The following is a 19688-nucleotide window of genomic DNA, read 5'->3' as shown; positions in this document are numbered from 1 at the left end:
CCATATCTTATCATGCATGAAAATGCAACTATTGACTTCCATTCAAGAATGTTTGCTTATACCGTGGATTAAGGTACATTAGGTTTCCAGTCTCTAGAGTTACATTACATGCCTTATTGGATATGTAGGGTAAGGTAGAAGTGTACATGACTCTGTATCATGCATGCTGGTCCATGGCGGTTTATATTAATTTGTGTCGATGTGCAAGCTTCACATGGACTAATACAAACTTTGCACAAACATATATACTTTGCTATGGGGAATCGCACAGTTTGGTATGGTACGATGTGGCTTTGTACTGTGCCCATTAGTGACCAGCAAAATTATGGCACATCGTATTCTAATCCTGAGTTTATTCATGATTATCCTGAAACATTTATTTGGCTGGCTGCTTAGATAGGCTTGCCTGTAATTGGATATTCTGAACTATCTATTATGTCAGATGCAAATTCTCAACACAATGAGCTTCCTGGACTGTGGTCTTTGAAAAGCATCTTAAACTCATGGTAGAATTTATTTGGCTGCTTGATGCATGATCTGTCACTAATTTGGTGGTTCATTTGAGTTCTTTTAATGACTTTCTGCAAGAAGTTGTTTATATTTAATATATGTGTGCATGCATGTCCAACTTCTATTAACGTGTTTACTACCTTTGACTGATTTCGTATTAACTTAATTTTAATAAAATCATGTAGAACTTCTCCTGATGAGCTAGAACTTGCAAATCTATAATGCATGTATGTTTGTGCATGTGTGCATGTGTCTGTACCCAACTTCACTTAGTATATTTACTGTTTTGTCTGATTTCTTATCTAAAACTAATTTTAATGAATTCATGCATGTCTTTCTCCTGACGAACTGATTGCAAAGCTATAGTGTATGTATGTGCATGTGTGCAACTTATATTACTATATTTACTGGTTGTGTCTGATTTCTTATCTAAAATTAATTTTAACAAAATCAAGCAGTTCTTTCTTCTGATGAGCTAGGAATTGCATGCATACATGTCCAACTTCTGTTAATATATTTACTGGTTTTGTTTGATTAATTTCAACAAAATCATGCAGATCTTCTCCTGATGTGCTAGAAATTGCAAAGCTATAATGTGTGTATGTGTTTGTATGTATGCATATGTATATGTGTGCTTGTGTGCATGCTTGCGTGTGCAATTTCTATTAATATATTTACTGGTTTTATCTGATTTCTTATTGGAAATTAATTTATAACAAAATCATGCAGATCTTTCTCCTGATGAGCTAGGAATTGCAAAGCTATATCCTGCTCATACGGCTTTGTGCATTAGGGATGGTTGGGAATTTTGCCATCCAGAGCTTGCTGCAGGTATGCCTTTTTTGGGAGATCATATATGCTTCTTTAATTATCTAATTTGGTGATATTGCCTCTATGCCTATGATATTTTTTGGAGCATACACCTTTGATAATATAGGCAACTCTAGATAAAGATTTAAATTAAGGTAGTAGTGTTGTTTGAATGAGTGTATTCTTTTCTTCTGATTAAATATGCTTGGCATCATGTGTTTATAAATCCATTCTGCTGTCAGCATTTGCTCACCTTGTCGGGATGAACAACTGATGGCTCTGTTGTTGGACCTGAGAGTTCTTTACAATCATGAATACCATACTTGTAAAAAAATAATCTTATCTTTTATTTATTTCCTCTTTTTTTTTTTGTGATCTATTAAAGTGCAAATCTCAAGGTTCAGAATGTCACAGTTGTATCCGGAATAAAAAAATTCTCTCTCATCAGACAGAGCCAAACTTAAAATAAAATATCAAATATTTACATTTCCCTTGATTTTTCGTGATCATGGCAGTTAGTTAGTTCAAGGATGTAGGTATCATACTGTAGCAGTCCATACTGGCAATGAACGAGTGCTTGAATGCCCCTCAATAGTGTACCATATTGACATGTGGTAGTTATTGTCACCTTTGCTGTGCTAGGACCAAGACTTGGAACTTGGAGATAATTTCCTCCTTGCATGTGATTCCTGTGAACTGGGCATCTTCTTTTCTAAATCACAGACCCAAAAGTATTTGTAGTTTGATAATCATGGATTAAATAGTTTTGTGTTTAAATATATGCCTTTTTGTAATATTTCTTATCATATCAAGGGTATCTACTTAGTTCTAACCTCGGAAGCTTGGACACGGATAAGAGATATGGATATGATAAGTCGATACAACAAATCTTGAAAATGTAGGTGTCACGCCCCCGACTCGAGATTGTGAGTCGAAGGTCATTGCAACCGCCGCATACTCAAAAGAAACTTTTCCCATAAGCATGCAAGGCATCTTATAATGATATCTTACACATAAAGCTGAAAATTTTTTTCAATTTTAATGATCAACCTTAGTTCAAATAACAAAATCGTCAAAAGAAAAATAATTGTCTGACAAAGTCAACACTTAAAATAATTGTCTGACAAAATCAACACTTAAAATAAAAGTCTTACATCAATTCTGAGAAAATCCTAAATCAAATGAGCTAATCTCCATCTCTAATCGCTCTCCCAACCGAAATCCTGCATCATGCTAATTTTCTGGATCTGTAAAAAAATATAAAATCATCATGAGCTAAATAGCCTAGTAAGTAGTGTATACCTTTAACTGAATAAATCAGACAATAATATTGTACATATCGGTTTACTGATAATAACATAAACAATATGTAAATTCATGAATTCATAATTTAATTCATCACACTATCAATCATATATAAAATTTGAATTCATCATAATTTCAAATTATGCTTATCATCTTGAATTCATCAAATTCTTAAGTTTCTTCTTATCAACCATGACTATGACCAATTTTTCCTGTGGCAGGGTCATAATACCGCGTATCTTCTTGCGGTAGGCTGCGAATCATATGGCAGCAAAGTCCTTCGGAACCGTTGGTCTCTCTGGCGGTTTTCGCTGGTCTCTCTGGCGACATGTCGCGGGTCTCGCTGGCGACATAAACCCTCAGGACAAATCAATTGCCAACGTATATGCCTCCATTGAGGGGTCCTTTACATAGTCAGGTTGTCAATTCATATCATCTTTCAATTCATATATTATTTAGAAAATAATATAAATAAGTGATATTCGAGTAAATCAATCATATCATTCTTTATGATCATACATCATCATAATAATTTGCAACAAATATCTTCAATCATAAATAATTTTCAACAATTATTTTCAATCACAATTAATTTCAACAAATAATTTCAATCACAAGCATCCCATGAATCTATATAATTCAAATTTATAATTTATCAGATAAATTCAATAAAAATAAAACACTACTTACCTTAAAAGAAAATCCAAATTGAGGATTCTAAAAATCTAGAAAATCCTTCTCTGAACCTGGTACGTCAAATATCATATTTTTGATCAAAATTTCATCAAATAAAAATAATAAAAATTTTTAAAATCCAATGTCCTAGCACGGATCGACTAAATGACAGCGTCCAATTTTTTTTTTTAATTTTATTTATTATTATTATTATTATATATATATATATTTTGAATAAATCCTAAAAAATTCAAGAGAGAGAGCGGAGAGAGAAAGTCTCCCTCTCTTTCTCTTTCTCTCTCTTTTGTTTTTGTTTTTCTTTTCTTTTTTTTTTCTTTTTTTTTCTTTTTTTTTCTTCCGTGGGTTGCTTTGGGGGGCCGAAACAAGGGATCTCAAATCCCCTCATTGGAGTTCCGACCGACGGTGCAGCCGGCATGGGGCGGCCATCGACAGGAGGGGGGCGACCCAGCGGCAAGAGGAGGGCCAAGCCGGTGATCGGTGGCGGCCACCGATGCCCAAACACCCAACGGAACCGAAAACCCCCCCTTTTTCTCAAGGAAATCGGCGACTTCGGTCGCCGACAAGCGTGCACACCGGCACGACGAGGAAAGAGGAAGGGGAGGAGGCTTACCTCCGACGTCGGTGAGGTTTTTCCGGCGAGCAAGAAGGACGGCACAGGGATGGGTCTCCACGGTGGTTTTTCCGGCGATTGCCGCCGACTGGGTCTCGGGTCTTTAGTGAGAGAGAGAGAGGAGGGTTCTCCTCCTTAAATAGAGTCGGAGGGGGTTCTTTCCGACTCCGATTGGGAGTCGATGAGAGGAGGTCTTCTCCCCTGTTTTTCCCTTCCTATTTTTTTTTTTTTTTTAGCTTGGGTCATCACATTCTTCACCTCTAAAAGAAATTGTCCTCGAAATTTTTCATACCTGTGGTCTCGAAGAGCTGGGGATATTTTTGCTTCATTTCTTCCTCTAGTTCTCAAGTAGCTTCTCTTTCCGAATGTCGACTCTACTGTACCTTGACATAAGGAATGTTGCGACATCTCAGCACTTGTTCTTTACGGTCCACAATCCGTACCGGATATTCTTCATATGATAGATCTTTTTTTGTTGCAAGGGTTCAAGCTCCACGATGTGACTTGGATCTGGTAAATATTTCTTCAACATAGAAACATGAAAAACATTATGTACTCTTGCAAGTGAAGGTGGTAAGGCAAGTCTATACGCCACCTCATCAATTCTTTCTAAAATCTCAAACGGACCCATATATCTAGGATTCAATTTGCCACGAATGCCAAATCTTAAAATTCCTTTTGAAGGAGACACTTTGAGAAATACATGGTCACCAATTTGAAATTCTAATTTTCGTCTCCTGTTATCTGCATAACTTTTCTGTCTGCTTTGTGCTGTCTGAAGTCGTTCTTTAATTAATTAAATCTTTTCGACTGCTTGTTGGATAAGTTCGGGCCCAATATTCTTCGCTCACCAACATCATCCTAGTGAATCGGTGATCGACATCTTCTACCATATAAAGCTTCATAAGGTGCCATACCAATGCTAGCCTGATAACTGTTATTATAAGCGAACTCAATCAAAGGAAGATGCTCGTCCCAAGAACTTTTCATATTTAAAATACAAGTTGTCAACATATCTTCTAAGATCTGAATAGTTTTCTCTGACTGGCCATCATTTTGTGGATGAAAGGCTGTACTAAAGTTCAATTTTGTTCCTAATGCCTTGTGTAAGTTTTTCTAAAACTGTGATACAAATCTGGTGTCTCGATCTGATACAATGGTCACTGGAATTCCATATAACCTTACAATTTCTTTATATATAATTTTGCTAGTCTTTCCAAAGTGAATCCAACTCTAATTGGTAAGAAGTGTGCAGACTTTGTCAATCGATCCACAATCACCCAGGCTGCATTATTTTTACTTGGAGTCTTAGGTAGTCCAGTTACAAAATCCATAGTGATATGTTCTCACTTTCATACTGGAATATCGAGAGGTTGAAGTAATCTTGCAGGTCTCTGATGTTCAGCTTTAATTTGTTGACACACCAAACATTGAGCCACAAATTGAGCGATCTCTCTTTTCATATTATTCCACCAGTACATTTCCTTCAAGTCCTTATACATCTTAGTACCTCCCGGATGAACTGTATAACCATTTGATGTGCTTCCTGAAATATTTTCTGTTTGAGTACCGAATCATTGGGTATGTAAATTCTATTTTCGAATCTCAACAAACCATCATCATGTATCTTGAATTCAGATTGAACACCAGCTTCCACTGAATCCCTTATTTTTGTTAATTGTGGATCACCATTCTGGGCAACTATAATCCTTTCAATGAGCATTGGCTGAACCCTCAAGTTGGCTAATCGTACTGTTGAGTCATATACTCGAATATCTAATTCCAGTTTTCTTATATCCTTCAATAATTGACTTTGATGTGTAATTAAAATAGCCAAATTCTCCATGGATTTTTTACCAAGGGCATCAGCGACAACATTAGCTTTTTCGGGATGATAATAAATTGTTAAATCATAATCTTTCAACAGTTCTAACCACCTTCTCTGTCTCATGTTTAATTCCTTCTGTGTAAAAATATACTTCAAACTCTTATGATCAGTAAACACTTCACACTGCGCACCGTATAAATGATGTCTCCAAATTTTCAGGGCAAAAATCACTGCAGCTAACTCCAAATCATGTGTCGGATAATTTTGTTCATATGATTTCAATTGTCTTGAGGCGTAAGACACTATCTTACCATGTTGCATCAATACACAGCTAAGTCCCTTTTTAGATGCATCACTATATATTGTGAAATCTTCATCTCCTGTTGGTATAGTAAGAATAGGGGCTGAAACTAATCGTTGTTTTAACTCTTGAAAACTCTGTTCACAATCTTTGGTCCACTCGAATTTAACCCCTTTCTGAGTAAGACGAGTTAAAGGTGTAACTATGCGGGAGAATTCTTCTACAAATCGTCTATAATAACTTGCCATTCCCAGAAAGCTCCGAATCTTAGAAATATTTGTAGGTCTGTTCCACTGCATCACAGCTTCCACTTTTGTTGGATCCACAGAAATTCCATTTTTAGATACTATGTGTCCTAAAAAGACTATTTTGTCCAACCAAAATTCACACTTCTTTAATTTGGCATAAAGCTTTTCTTTCTTCAATATTTGTAGTACACACCGTAAATGTTCTTCATGCTCCAATTTGCTTTTTGAATATATCAAGATATCATCAATAAATACGACAACAAACTTATCAAGATAGGATTTGAATATTCTGTTCATTAAATCCATGAAGGCCGCTGGAGCATTGGTTAACCCAAATGGCATCACTAGAAATTCATAATGTCCATAACGAGTTCTAAATGTAGTCTTTGGTATGTCCTCTACTTTGATTTTTAACTGATGATATCCCGAACGAAGATCAATTTTTTGAAAAAACTTGTGCACCTTGCAGCTGATCAAACAAATCATCGATTCGAGATAAAGGATACTTATTTCTGATAGTATTCTTATTCAACTCTCTATAGTCGATACAAAGCTTCATACTACCATCTTTCTTTTTCACAAACAAGACTGGAGCTCCCCAAGGAGACGCACTAGGTCTTATAAAATCTTTATCCAATAAATCTTGTAATTGATCTTTTAACTCCTTCAACTCCATGGGGGCCATTCGATAAGGAGCTTTAGAAATCGGACCGGTATTGGGTGCCAATTCAATGGTAAATTCAATTTCTCTATCTGGTGGTAGTCCAATAAATCATCAATAAATACATCTGAAAATTCATTTACGATAGAAATATTCTGTAACCTCAATTCATCATGTTCTGTATTTTTTATTAATACTAGATAACCTCTACATCTCTTTTTAGCATCTGTCTAGCTTGCACAAATGAAATAATACGTGGAGGGGTGGTTCCTGTACTTTCATCAAAACTGAATATTAATTCTCCCGATATTTGAAAGTTCACTCTCTTTCCATGACAATCCATAGAGGTATGATAAGTAGCAAGCCAATTCATTCCTAGAATGACATCAAAATCATGCATATCTAGGACCACCAAATTTGTCGGTAATTCTCTTTCTCTTATTCTGATACTACATGACTTGCACACACTTTCAGTACTCAAAATACCACCTACTGGTGTCTCAACATATAATTTAGTTTTCATAGATTCACATACTATATCATGTTGTCTAATAAAAGTAGTGGATATAAAGGAGTGCGTAGCACCATAATCAAACAAAACTGAAGTATAAATACCAGATACAGGAATGATACCTGTCATCATAGCATTAGAGGCCTGAGCATCCTGTTGTGTGAGTGCATAGATCCTTCTTTGAGTTTTCGGCTTTTGATCTCCATCTTTTGTTTGTGTGGATCTATTCTCATTCCTTTGGGGGCAATCTGCAATTTTGTGTCCCTTCTGTCCACAGCTAAAATAAGAACCAGTATTCCATAGGTAATTGGAAGACTCATGCTCTCTTCGGTCACATCTCGAATATCTAGCCGTCTCATTCTCACGATTTTTATCATTTACTGGCTTCTTTGCTGGACTCTTATTGTTCTGATTTCATCCTTGAGTTCCACCAAACCTATTTCTCTTTTTCTGATTCTGTTCTCTCTCTGTATGTGCTTCATTAACTTCCCTCTCAATTATTAGAGCTTTTTTCACAACTGAGGCATAAGTAGTAAACTCATAGGGTACAATTTGTTTTCTAATTTCCGTCTTCAGTCTCATTTCAAATTTATGTACTCTGTCTTGCTCAATCTCAACTAATCTTGGAACAAACTTGGCTAACTCCGTGAATTTAGCTTCATACTCTGCAATGGATCTGTTTCCCTATTTTAGATGAATGAACTCCTGCTCTTTCTGTATTCTGACACTTCAAGGAAAGTATTTGTCAAAGAATTCATCTCGAAATCTCTTCCAAATGAGTGGTATCCTATCGTGTTCATATTTTTGTTCAAGTATACGCCACCAGTTGTATGCCTCACCTTGTAACAGATATGCTGTGTAACGGATCTTCTCATCATCGTGGTATTCTTTCACGGCGAATGCCTTCTCCATTTTCATAATCCAGTTATCAGCTTCTAGTGGCTCGATGGTCCCTTTGAAGGCTGGAGGGGCTAGCTTCTTAAACTCGACGATATTGTTTCTCTACATCGGATGTTCTTCATGTCCAGATGTCGGTGGAGGATGCTGACGTGGCTGCGCTTGTTGTTGAAATAACTGTTGCTGTGTTTGAACTACTCCGATCAGAGTTTGCATTAGTTGAGTCATGTTCGGCTCTTCCTGTACTGTCGGAGTATTTTCAGTAGGGTCAATGATTCCCTCTTGCTGAGATGTGCCGCTATTCAAATGGGAAGTGTTATCACCAAGTGGATTTGATGTCCCTCCTACCGCTCCTTGAGTATTCCTCATTCGTCGTGGAGGCATATTGACCTATGACAAATTTGAGATGATAACTTATCTTTAATAAAGTTATAAACTTAAGACAGGTCAGATCATAATCATCATAACTAACCTCTCAAATTTCTAATATCTACCTATCACTTGCTCATTCTATTCTACATGTCTTTATCTATCTACTTATGCTCTGATACCATATTAATTGTCACGCTCTCGACCCGAGATTGTGAGTCGAAGGTCATGGCAACCGCCGCATGCTCAAAAGAAACTTTTTCCATAAGCATGCAAGGCATCTCATCGTGATATCTTACACAGTTGAAAATTTTTTTTAATTTTAATGATCAACCTTAGTTCAAATAACAAAATCAAAACTCAGTGTCAAAAGAAAAATAATTGTCTGATAAAATCAACACTTAAAATAAAAATCTTGCATCAATTCTGAGAAAATCTTCAATCAAATGAGCTAATCTCTATCTCTAATCGCTCTCCCAACAGAAATCCCTCATCATGCTAATTTTCTGGATCTGTAAAAAAATATAAAACTCATCATGAGCTAAATAGCCCAGTAAGCAGTGTATACCTTTAACTGAATAAATCAGGCAATAATACTGTACATATCGGTTTACCGATAATAACATAAACAATATGTAAATTCATGAATTCATAATTTAATTCATCACACTATCAATCATATATAAAATTTTAATTCATCATAATTTCAAATTATGCTTATCATCTTGAATTCATCAAATTCTTAAGTTTCTTCTTATCAACTATGACTATGACCACATTTTCCCTGTGGCAGGGTCATAATACCGCGAATCTTCTTGCGGTAGGCTGCAAATCATCTGGCAGCAAAGTCCTTCGGAACTGCTGGTCTCTCTGGTGGTTTGTCACTGGTCTCTCTAGCGACATATCGCTGGTCTCGCTGGCGACATAAACCCTCAGGACAAATCAATTGTCAACGTATATGCCCCCATTGGCGGGGTCCTTTACATAGTCAGGTTGTCAATTCATATCATCTTTCAATTCATATATTATTTCGAAAATAATATAAATAAGTGATATTCGAGTAAATCAATCATATCATTCTTTATGATCATACATCATCATAATAATTTGCAACAAATATCTTCAATCATAAATAATTTTTAACAATTATTTTCAATCACAATTAATTTCAATAAATAATTTCAATCACAAGCATGCCATGAATCTATATAATTCAAATTTATAATTTACCAGATAAATTCAATAAAAGTAAAACACTACTTACCTTAAAAGAAAATCCAAATTAGGGATTCTAAAAATCTGAAAAATCCTTCTTCGAACCTGGTACGTCAAATATCATATTTTTGATCAAAATTTCATCAAATAAAAATAATAAAAATTCTTAAAATCCAATGTCCTAACAAGGATCGACTAAATGACAGCGTCCAGAATTTTTTTTATTTTATTTATTATTATTATTTATTTATTTATATATATATATTTAATAAATCCTAAAAAATTCAAGAGAGAGAGAGAGCGGAGAGAGAAAGTCTCCCTCTCTTTCTCTTTCTCTCTCTTTTTTTTCTTCTTGTTTTTTTTTTCTTTTTCTTTTCCTTTTCTTTTTCTTTCTTCTTCTTCCCGTGGGTTGTTTGGGCTGAAACAGGGGATCTCAAATCCCCTCATTGGAGTTCCGACCGGTGATGCAGTCGGCATGGGGCGGCCGTTGGCAGGAGGGGGGCGACCTAGCGGCAAGAGAAGGGCCAAGCCGGTGACCGGCGGCGGCCACCGACGCCCAAACACCCAACGGAACCGGAAACCCCCTCTTTTTTCTCAAGGAAATCCGGCGACTTCGGTCGCCGACAAGCGTGCACACCGACACAAGAAGAAAGAAGGAGAGAGAGGAAGGGGAGGAGGCTTACCTCCGACGCCGGTGAGGCTTTTCCGGCGAGCAAGAAGGACGGCACAGGGACGGGTCTCCGCGGTGGTTTTTCCGGCGATTGCCGCCGACTGGGTCTCGGGTCTTTGGTGAGAGGGAGAGAGGAGGGTTCTCCTCCTTAAATAGAGCCGGAGGGGGCTCTTTCCGACTCTGATTGGGAGTCGGTGAGAGGAGGAAGAAGACTTCCGACTCCGATTGGGAGTCGGTGAGAGGAGGAGGGAGTCTTCTCCCCTGTTTTTCCCTTCCTATTTTTTTTTTTTTTTTTAGCTTGGGTCATCACAGTAGGATATGATGCTGCTAGGATAAAATAGCAAATGCATACATGCATCATGCATACAAACAGATATATATATGTATGTAGTCATCATTCAAATTCAAATACATATGTAGTCATCAATCAAATTCAAATACATAGACCACAACTCACACTATGTGCCTTTAATATCAACATCAAAAAATCTAAAATTAATCATCACCATTAAAAAGTTAACACTCATAGGAAAAGAAGAAAAAAAACCTTCCTACTCATTCTTGGAGGAATGTTGGAAGTATCTCGATAATATCTTGTATCCCGGAAGCACTCATAGCTTTTTTTCTAATTTTAACACATATGATACTTAAGTATTGACACATATTGTAGAAGCATCTGATGGGTATTGGCATCCAATTCATATCCATATGGACATGGCATCTGATTCAAAGTATCCGTGCTTCCTAGGTTTTAACATTCTTTATTAAAAATATGGTTAACCATTACTGCTTTCTTTATTTGACAGATTCAACATTTGCTTTTCTGGTCGAACAATGGAAAGATCACTTGCCTCCTGGCTACATGCTTAAAGAAGCCTTTGTAGATCAGCCATTTGAAGGAGATGCATGCCGCTGCCTCTTTAATTTTGTCAACCTAAGCAGTGATTCTGAGCTAGTTCTTAAATTTCAATGGTTTATAGGAGACAGAACCCCAACGAACTTTGTGCCTATTGCTGATGCAGTACACGAGGTATGACATTTGTTTCTGTGAGCTTAAAATCATTGAGTTCTTCTTGGTGACACAATATGGTAATCCATTATTGCTGGTAAACAACAAGGTGTATTGGCCAAAGTATGAGGACATCGACAGACATCTGAAGGTTGAGTGCACTCCAGCACTGAGAGATATCGAGTACCCTCCTATTTTTGCTGTATCATCACCTGTTTCCCCAGGTATAGCTATCAAATTATGCCTATCTAGTTAAATATATGTAACTCTATGTCCAAAGGAAATAAATTATCAGTTTCTAAATTGAAGGCTTCTTTCCTTTGCATGATTCCAACACATTAAGGATACATATGTTGTAATGTGATGTGTTTAAACTGACTCTTATGCTAGCTGTTCACAAATCCCAGTGCTTGATTCTCACATGAGCTTGCTTGTACAAATTATAACTAAGGGGTACCTTAAATACCTGAAAGCAAGATACTGGTATATCTCATGTGTGTTGCACCAGTGCAAACCATAGGCATCACTTTCTCTGGGCAAAGCTCAAAGACTTCTTGTAAGCAAAATATTTGCAGCAACATTGAATGGTCATATGTTGGCAAGAAAATTATTGGATAGTTCTTATTCAAATAAGAGTTAGAATTACCTACTAATCTTGATATTGTTGAGAACTTGAGATCTTGTGTATCCATGATCTGGTAAATCATCTCCGGACATGGATTTGGATCCCAAAATTGTCCCCTCATCAAGGACTTGTGACCCATTAAAATAAACATAATTGGGATGGAGTTAGTCACCATAGTCGGCCACCTAATGTTGTTAAGCTTGATATGCACTGTTGACCCATTCCCTAATAACTTAAGCTTTTGGACCCGACTGGTTAATTAACATGGTATCAAAACTAAGATTATTGGAAGACTGGAAGTAATGAGTTCAAGTCCCTGCTAAGACTGTTATTCATTTGATAAATCTGGTTGTTATTTTGACCCATTTTAGTTGTTGTCTTGACCTGTTTTTTCCTCCATGTGGGTGTGCAAGGCTGCGTGTGAGGGTGGGTTGTCGAGTTTGATACACATTGTTGACCCATTTCCTAACAGCTTCAGCTATTAGGGTCAACTAACTACTTGACAATATAAATCAAGATAGTCCTACTCTAAATTGTACATGAGCTCTTGATCATTGTCAAATACTAGATACAATAACTAAAAACACCTCAAAAATAACCTTTAAATAATAGATAAGCCAATAATCACTGTAAGTCTGTCTGAATTCATGCTGAAAATTTCAGATTGATCAGTGGACTTGTATGGGACAGTGAAATGAGACCAACCTTATTTTACCACAACAGTATTACAACTAACTAGTGCATGCTTGCCTATAAGGGGCCTGTTTATATGACATAAATGAGGGTGATAGGTTGAATAAAGCGGCATTCATCTTTAGGGTGTAACCAACTTGGCTATATGGATTGGTTCCCATATGTGGAGGGAATTGAACTACAGAATTTGCTTACCTTAGAAGCTCTGGCGAAGCTAAGTTTTCCAGTGACATCACCAGATCCTTGCAATGTACTTGAATAAAATATGAAATTCATGGCATGCATGCTCGCCTGTGAAAAACAGTTCCTGCTTTTTAGATTTTACCTAGCTGAATTCTTTTGTGATTAATCCTTTGGTTTACATAAATTGGAGAATGTTTCACCAAGCCCTTCTCCCTGAGATAAGAAATACTGTACTCGCATTTGTTCTGTGTAAGCTATATAGTACAACCTTGCAATTTCTAAACATCCTAAAATCCTTTCTAATAAATAAGAGCGCAGATTTCGAAAAGAAAGAGTCTTTCACAATCTGTGGACCATGACAATTGCTACTAAAATAGCTTGATCCAGCAATAACTTCTCTTGCTACATATAAATTGATTTGAAATGGTTTTATCACACCTGGTGCAACTTGTTTTGGTCATTGCTTGAAGGACTAAAGTTATAATGATCTTATGGTTCACCGCTCCTGTTTTCTTCATGAATCTAGTGCCTTATCAAAGGGAAACATCTATTCTTTTCCTTTATACTGATTAAATCAATATCATCTAGATTTATTTCAATTATTTCTTTAGATAATCCTCATCTATGATGTTTTTGAAGTGTTCTTATCTTGGAAGCAGATATTGTGAGGATTCTACTATTTCAAGGGCTGTTGTCCTAGACTAGGGTTGGCAATTTTAGCCGACCCACTGGGTATCCGACGACCCAAATGGGGCGGATTTTATCCGACCTGATTAGAACCCGAAGCAGGTACAGGTTCTAGAAAAAAAATATCCGAAGTGGATTCGGATAGGATATGGATAATGGTATGCCCTGATCTGAACCTGATGCGATATAATCTTAATATATATCCTCCTTTCAAAATTATAAGGATTTTATATTGTTTACATGTATTTGACCTGACTTGATCCAATCCCTCTTATTTATCTAACCCGACCCGACTTGCATCTTTACTTGACCCGATCCTATCCGACCCAAGGCGGGTATGTGCCAGGTATAAGTATGGTTTTTACTTGCAGGGCGCGTACGGGTATGGGCCACCCTGACCCATACCCATACCCGACTCATTGCCATCCCTACCCTAGACATTCTAGTGGCTCTGCACTTGTGGCATATTATGAGCTTTAGCACCCATTGACCCATTGGTACCTCTGAGCTAGTCATTGACTTGGTTCAAGCACATAGCAATAGATCTTTTGCTATATGTGCTGAAATTGCTACTTTTGTTTGGCATTAAACGGTTCACCTGTTTTTCAAGTCAAAATGCAACATTGTTCCTTCTTTTTTTTTTTTTTTTTTAACTTGGTCCATTTCGCATAGTTTCTGTATGTAACATACGAGGAGAACTACTATATGAGACATTGCACTTGATAAGCTGAATGATTTCTTCAAAATAGTTGAAAGTTTTTCCTAACATGAAAATTTCAAGAAGTCATTACAGTAGAGTGAAATTTATGCTGATTGTGTCATAGCATGAATTTAAGTACTGGCACATACTGGTCCATACCAGCCATATTGGTAAGGTACATGTATGTCCCTTGTGTGTCGGGTGTAGAGCAGTATGGTACTGGTTCAAATCGTACCAGTAAGTTATCATCATATTTTTGTAGTACCAGCTAAGAGATTATACTTCTTGAATTCACATATGAGCATTGTCTGTATGCAATAATAGAACATTTGTAATTTATCTGCCTCTCATGCCCATTGGTTATGACTCTTGATGCTCTTAAATCTGAATATGTTGTGGTGGATGTCATTCTTTGATAAAATGAATAGAATCCTTTTGGGCCCTCAAACACAAGAAGTTAAAATCAGCCCAAAGGTTTTATGCTTAAAGATTGTTCTTTTTGAGTACTGATTTCAAGGCCTAGATATAGAAGATAGATTTGATGTATTTGTATCAAGTTCAGCAGGGTAGAAGAGTGCATCAGCCATCAATGAGTCCATCTTCTTAAAAGATAAACAAAATTTTATGAGGTTGACAAACACAACTGCTCGTCGAGATAAAGATGAAAATATTTTTCATAGGAAAAAGGGTAATGGGGAGAATACATCATTATGAGCATCTTATGAAAAGTTGTTTGCTATTCATAAACTTTCAGATGAAGGCTTAACATTTGATTGAAAGGATTGATTTTAAGATACTGAAGTCTGCTGATGAAAGAGTTAAAATCCATTGAAAAGAAATTAATTTGAAAAATGGTGCCAATGTTGAATGAAACTGGATAGAAATGTTTCTGCCTTGACAATCTGTATTTGAAAAATAAGAAGGCTGGTATTTATAAAACAGAAGCAAGCTGGATTGGATTTGAGAAGCATCATTTGATTGAATAAAGATGCTCTGCAGAACAGAACTTTGAAGGACCCCTATTAGACATGCAAGAGGAGGTGATGACTTTTTTTTTTAGTATATTGGTTGCAGATTAGTTTTTTCAGAAGAAGTCCTATATCAGCAATCATAAATAGCATATTCGAATTTCTCAGATGATGATCATAATCATGTTGTCCTATTTAATTTTGGTGAACTATGGGTTATGATTTGAAGGAAGCTATATGGACTCATGACCTGAGACAGGAACTGCTATTGAAGTGAGATCTGTACCACTGACCTCTTAATTCCATCTTCCAACTTTACTTCCGCTGTATCAATAAGTGCTTCTTGACTCGTTGACAAGGCATCGTGACATGAGTATAAACCTAGTTGGTATACATAATTTGATGAATTCTGCTGGAAGGTGCTATTGAACATTTTTGATCCTATGTCTATGAGGAAAAGAATCAGCACTTGTGTAAAAAAAAAAAAATTCTGTCAGTCCTGGTAGAGCTTTTCTTAAAAGATATTCGTTGCATGCCATACACACTGGGTTCCTCAAAAGTAACATCATGATGTTTGGTATGTTTATGATTTATTTTGCTTTATTTTGCTGTTATTGGTTCTCACTACAATTTCATGATCAGGAACCGGATACCCAAAAGTCCTAAATTTGAGAGTGCATGGTGAACTTGTGGAGGGAAATGTGATCAAGGGTTTTGCAGAGGTTGCATGGTGTGGTGGGACACCAGGGAAAGGTGTAGCAAGGTAAGTGATATAATGTTTATATAGAAACATTCATTACATTGCACCTTTAACACTCTGCCATCATCACCTTTTCACAAATGAAATTTTTGTTCTTATGAAGTTCATGAATATTTTTAACCTTTGGCCAGTTGGTTGAGGCGAAGATGGAATAGCAGTCCTGTGGTAATAGTTGGAGCTGAAGATGAGGAATACCGGTTGACTGTAGATGACATTGATTCAAGTCTGGTTTTCATGTATACTCCAGTGACAGAAGAAGGTGTTAAGGGAGAACCACAGTATGCAATGACTGACTTTATAAAAGCAGGTGTCTGGACGTCATTTACTTCCATATTGCTCTAGTAGCTTTGTCGAGGATTTTTTTAAGGTTATTGTAGAATGTGCACATACACAGATACACTGCATTGTTTTCTATGATATACACCCAAAGCTATGTTCTATTAGTTTGATGCTGATCATGCTACAAATTTGTGATTGCTGTTACTATAGCGAAATATATTTTCGTGCTGTTTCCCAAGTAATGTGGTTCTGCTTGGGACTACCTTTGGTTGTCTTAGGATGCGAAAAGTTGAAGTTCTAATGGGTATATATGTTTTTCACATATGCACTCGTAGCAGATTTTAGTAGTTGTCTGCTGCTTTTATCCTTGGTTTAGTTCACATGACCAAGGAAGCCAAGCTTAGTTTCAACTTACCATGGCATAATGATGCTTTCTCACTGTTTGCATGAAAACTAGTAGTGTATCACACTTTTGTCTATGGCTTCTTACGTCACCTTCTTTTTTTCTTTTGCCAGCCAATTTCAATGTGCCTCTTCTGAAAGATTTTTAATTCCTTCAAATGCTTACACTTCTATGGTCTATAAAACTTTGTTTTCAGCTGCACCATCGGTTAATAATGTGCGGATTGTTGGAGATGCTGTTGAAGGAAATATGATAAAAGGGTTTGGAGAATATTTTGGGGGGAAGGAAGGTCCAAGCAAATTTAAGTGGTTTAGAGAGAGCAAGGAAACCGGGTATGTTATGCACTTTGAATCCTTCGGGGTGCTTACTCATCTCTATTGTGAGAATGTTAGATTTTTTCTTTTTAAAGTCATATTCCTTAGAAGGTTTGTAATCTTGGTATTCGACTCATATTGGTACCATGTTGGTACAATGTAGGCATGCTGGTACAGGGGTTGATTTGGCATACTGGCACTCATTACACCCCCTGTACTGAGTATTGTTGTGGTACTAATATGGTACTATGATCCTTGATTTCTTTTGTGCATTGTCTTATACAAACAATGTGTTGAATTGCATGCTATGGATGACCATGGTTCATGTTTCTCAAGTGCACTTCTTGATGTTAGTAAAAGAAACTTGTATCTAATCTTATGCTTTAATTTATTATTATTTTCCCATTATAACTATTTTTCTAACACCAGTTAAATATCTCATAGCTTTATTATTTATTTGTATCAGTCCTTGAGACTAAGAAAATTGATATGTATTATTTAAATGTAGTAACTTGTCCACCACTTTTTTTCTCCATGCAGTAACTTTATATTATTATCATCTGGTACTATCGAGTATACCCTGACAAAGGAGGATGTGGGGCGACGCCTAAAATTTGTTTATATTCCAATGAATTTGGAAGGTATTTAAATATCCTGCATATTCTAAGTTATTTGTATCTCTTAACTCTGTCATTGTTAAGTTGTGAAATTGTCACATACTTGTCCAGGCCAGGAGGGAGAATCAGCATCTGCAATGACAGAGCGTGTAAAGCGAGGTACAAATTAAGTGGTCTTCAGTTTAGTATTTCTATAAAGCTGTAATTTTTAAGCTTCTCTTTTCTTTTTTTGTGTTTATTCTCTATTTTATTTTCAGCACCCCCAAAGGTAGTCAATTTGAAAATAGTTGGAGATATGAGAGAAGGGAACAAGGTGATTGTCACTGCTGCTGTCACCGGGGGAACTGAGGGTTCCAGCCGGGTCCAGTGGTTTAAAACAACATCCCTAAAATTGGAGGGGGAAAATGGTCTTGAAGCTGTTAGTACCTCCAAAATTGCAAAGGTTGGAAATTTTTTTAAGTTTGCTGTAACTTTACTAAGGATCATTACTTGGCTGTTGATGTAGGTTATCTTTGTGATTTACTTGCCCAATTTGTTTATTCGTATCAAGAAATGTTGTCTTACCCAGAAAGCAAAAAATGATAGAAAATTACTTTGTTGACCTTTTTGTAGGCATTTCGTATTCCCCTTGGTGCTGTTGGTTGCTATATTGTTGCAAAATTTACTCCTATGGCCCCTGATGGTGAAACTGGTGAACCAGCATATGTTATATCAGAAAAGGTTGTTGAAAGTAAGTGCATTTCTTTGCTAGCTTTTGTTATGGAATTCGCTTGACTTCTGAAATAAAAACTGAAACTTTAACCATGAATGTCATGATGGTCAAAAACATGCACCGTTAAGATTAGATATTTACATTCCAAACACGTTTTCACAATATATGACATGCAATCCCATCTCTCTCTCTATCTCTCTATCATATCAGTGCCAGATTTTATTATATATTCAAATACCATGGTGATGCAAGGTGAACAATGAATTAGAATATCCCTGTTGTAGGGTTAATAAATATAGAAAAAATTCAACAATTCCACAACATGGTCATTCTTGATCTATTAATCACTAGTCTAGCACATTCATGTACATATAAGGAACACCTCGAGGAAGAGATTCTGACCATGGATCCAAAGAGAAGCACGTATTTCCTAAGTTCTTGGATGTTGATTGTGGAGAATACTAAGATGGTGGAAAGAGGGCAGGCCTTAGCACAATGGCATGGTTGCTCCATTTTGACCTAAGTGTCATTGTCTGAAACATGGAAATAGTCTCAACATGTGGGGTAAAGTTGAATACATCTCACCTTCCCCAGACCTTGCACTGGTCGGAACCTCGTGCATTAGGATGCCTGTTACTAAGATGGTACAAGTCTTTCGTTTAAGGCCCCAGAGTCTAGCATACACACTTTCCAATTATGTATGTTAGAGATGTTTGAGTTGTTGAATTTGTTTGATGGTAAGGATCACCAATTCACCATACTAGTGCATGCTGCTCTATATTGGGTGTACTATACCATACCTGTACCAAACCAATACTTGGTAAGCATACCAAGGAAACTACCTTCATACATAACCAACCCCCAAATCGGGTATGCTCACACTGTACTGACATGGTACTTGCTCTTGAAGACTGATGATTGCAGCAGTCATTCTTTTTTTCTATTGCTGCTATATACAAACATGAAGATATATATATATATATATATATATATATATATATATATATATATATATATATATATATATATATATATATAATTTTTGAATCAATTAAGAGATGCTTTGCTACAGCTAGGTATAGTTTGCTTAAATTTGTCTCATTAGCA

At 36.5% G+C, this 19688-nt stretch overlaps 1 protein-coding gene across 1 annotated transcript in view; it reads left to right on the top strand.

Annotated features, from left to right (window-relative positions):
• LOC105032631 (187-kDa microtubule-associated protein AIR9) overlaps positions 1-19688 on the top strand; it is a 48126-nt gene that overhangs the window by 10475 nt on the left and 17963 nt on the right. Inside the window, 10 exon segments of the mRNA XM_010907126.4 lie at positions 1240-1341; positions 11438-11661; positions 11750-11864; positions 16139-16259; positions 16388-16563; positions 17135-17270; positions 17793-17893; positions 17981-18028; positions 18127-18311; positions 18482-18599. Coding sequence (XP_010905428.2) covers positions 1240-1341; positions 11438-11661; positions 11750-11864; positions 16139-16259; positions 16388-16563; positions 17135-17270; positions 17793-17893; positions 17981-18028; positions 18127-18311; positions 18482-18599 — 1326 coding nt within the window.

This window comes from Elaeis guineensis, chromosome 2 (genome assembly GCF_000442705.2).
Source record: "Elaeis guineensis isolate ETL-2024a chromosome 2, EG11, whole genome shotgun sequence".
Classification (NCBI taxonomy): domain Eukaryota; kingdom Viridiplantae; phylum Streptophyta; class Magnoliopsida; order Arecales; family Arecaceae; genus Elaeis; species Elaeis guineensis.
The sequence above is the reverse complement of the archived record's forward strand: the minus strand, read 5'-3'. Positions and strand labels throughout refer to the sequence as shown.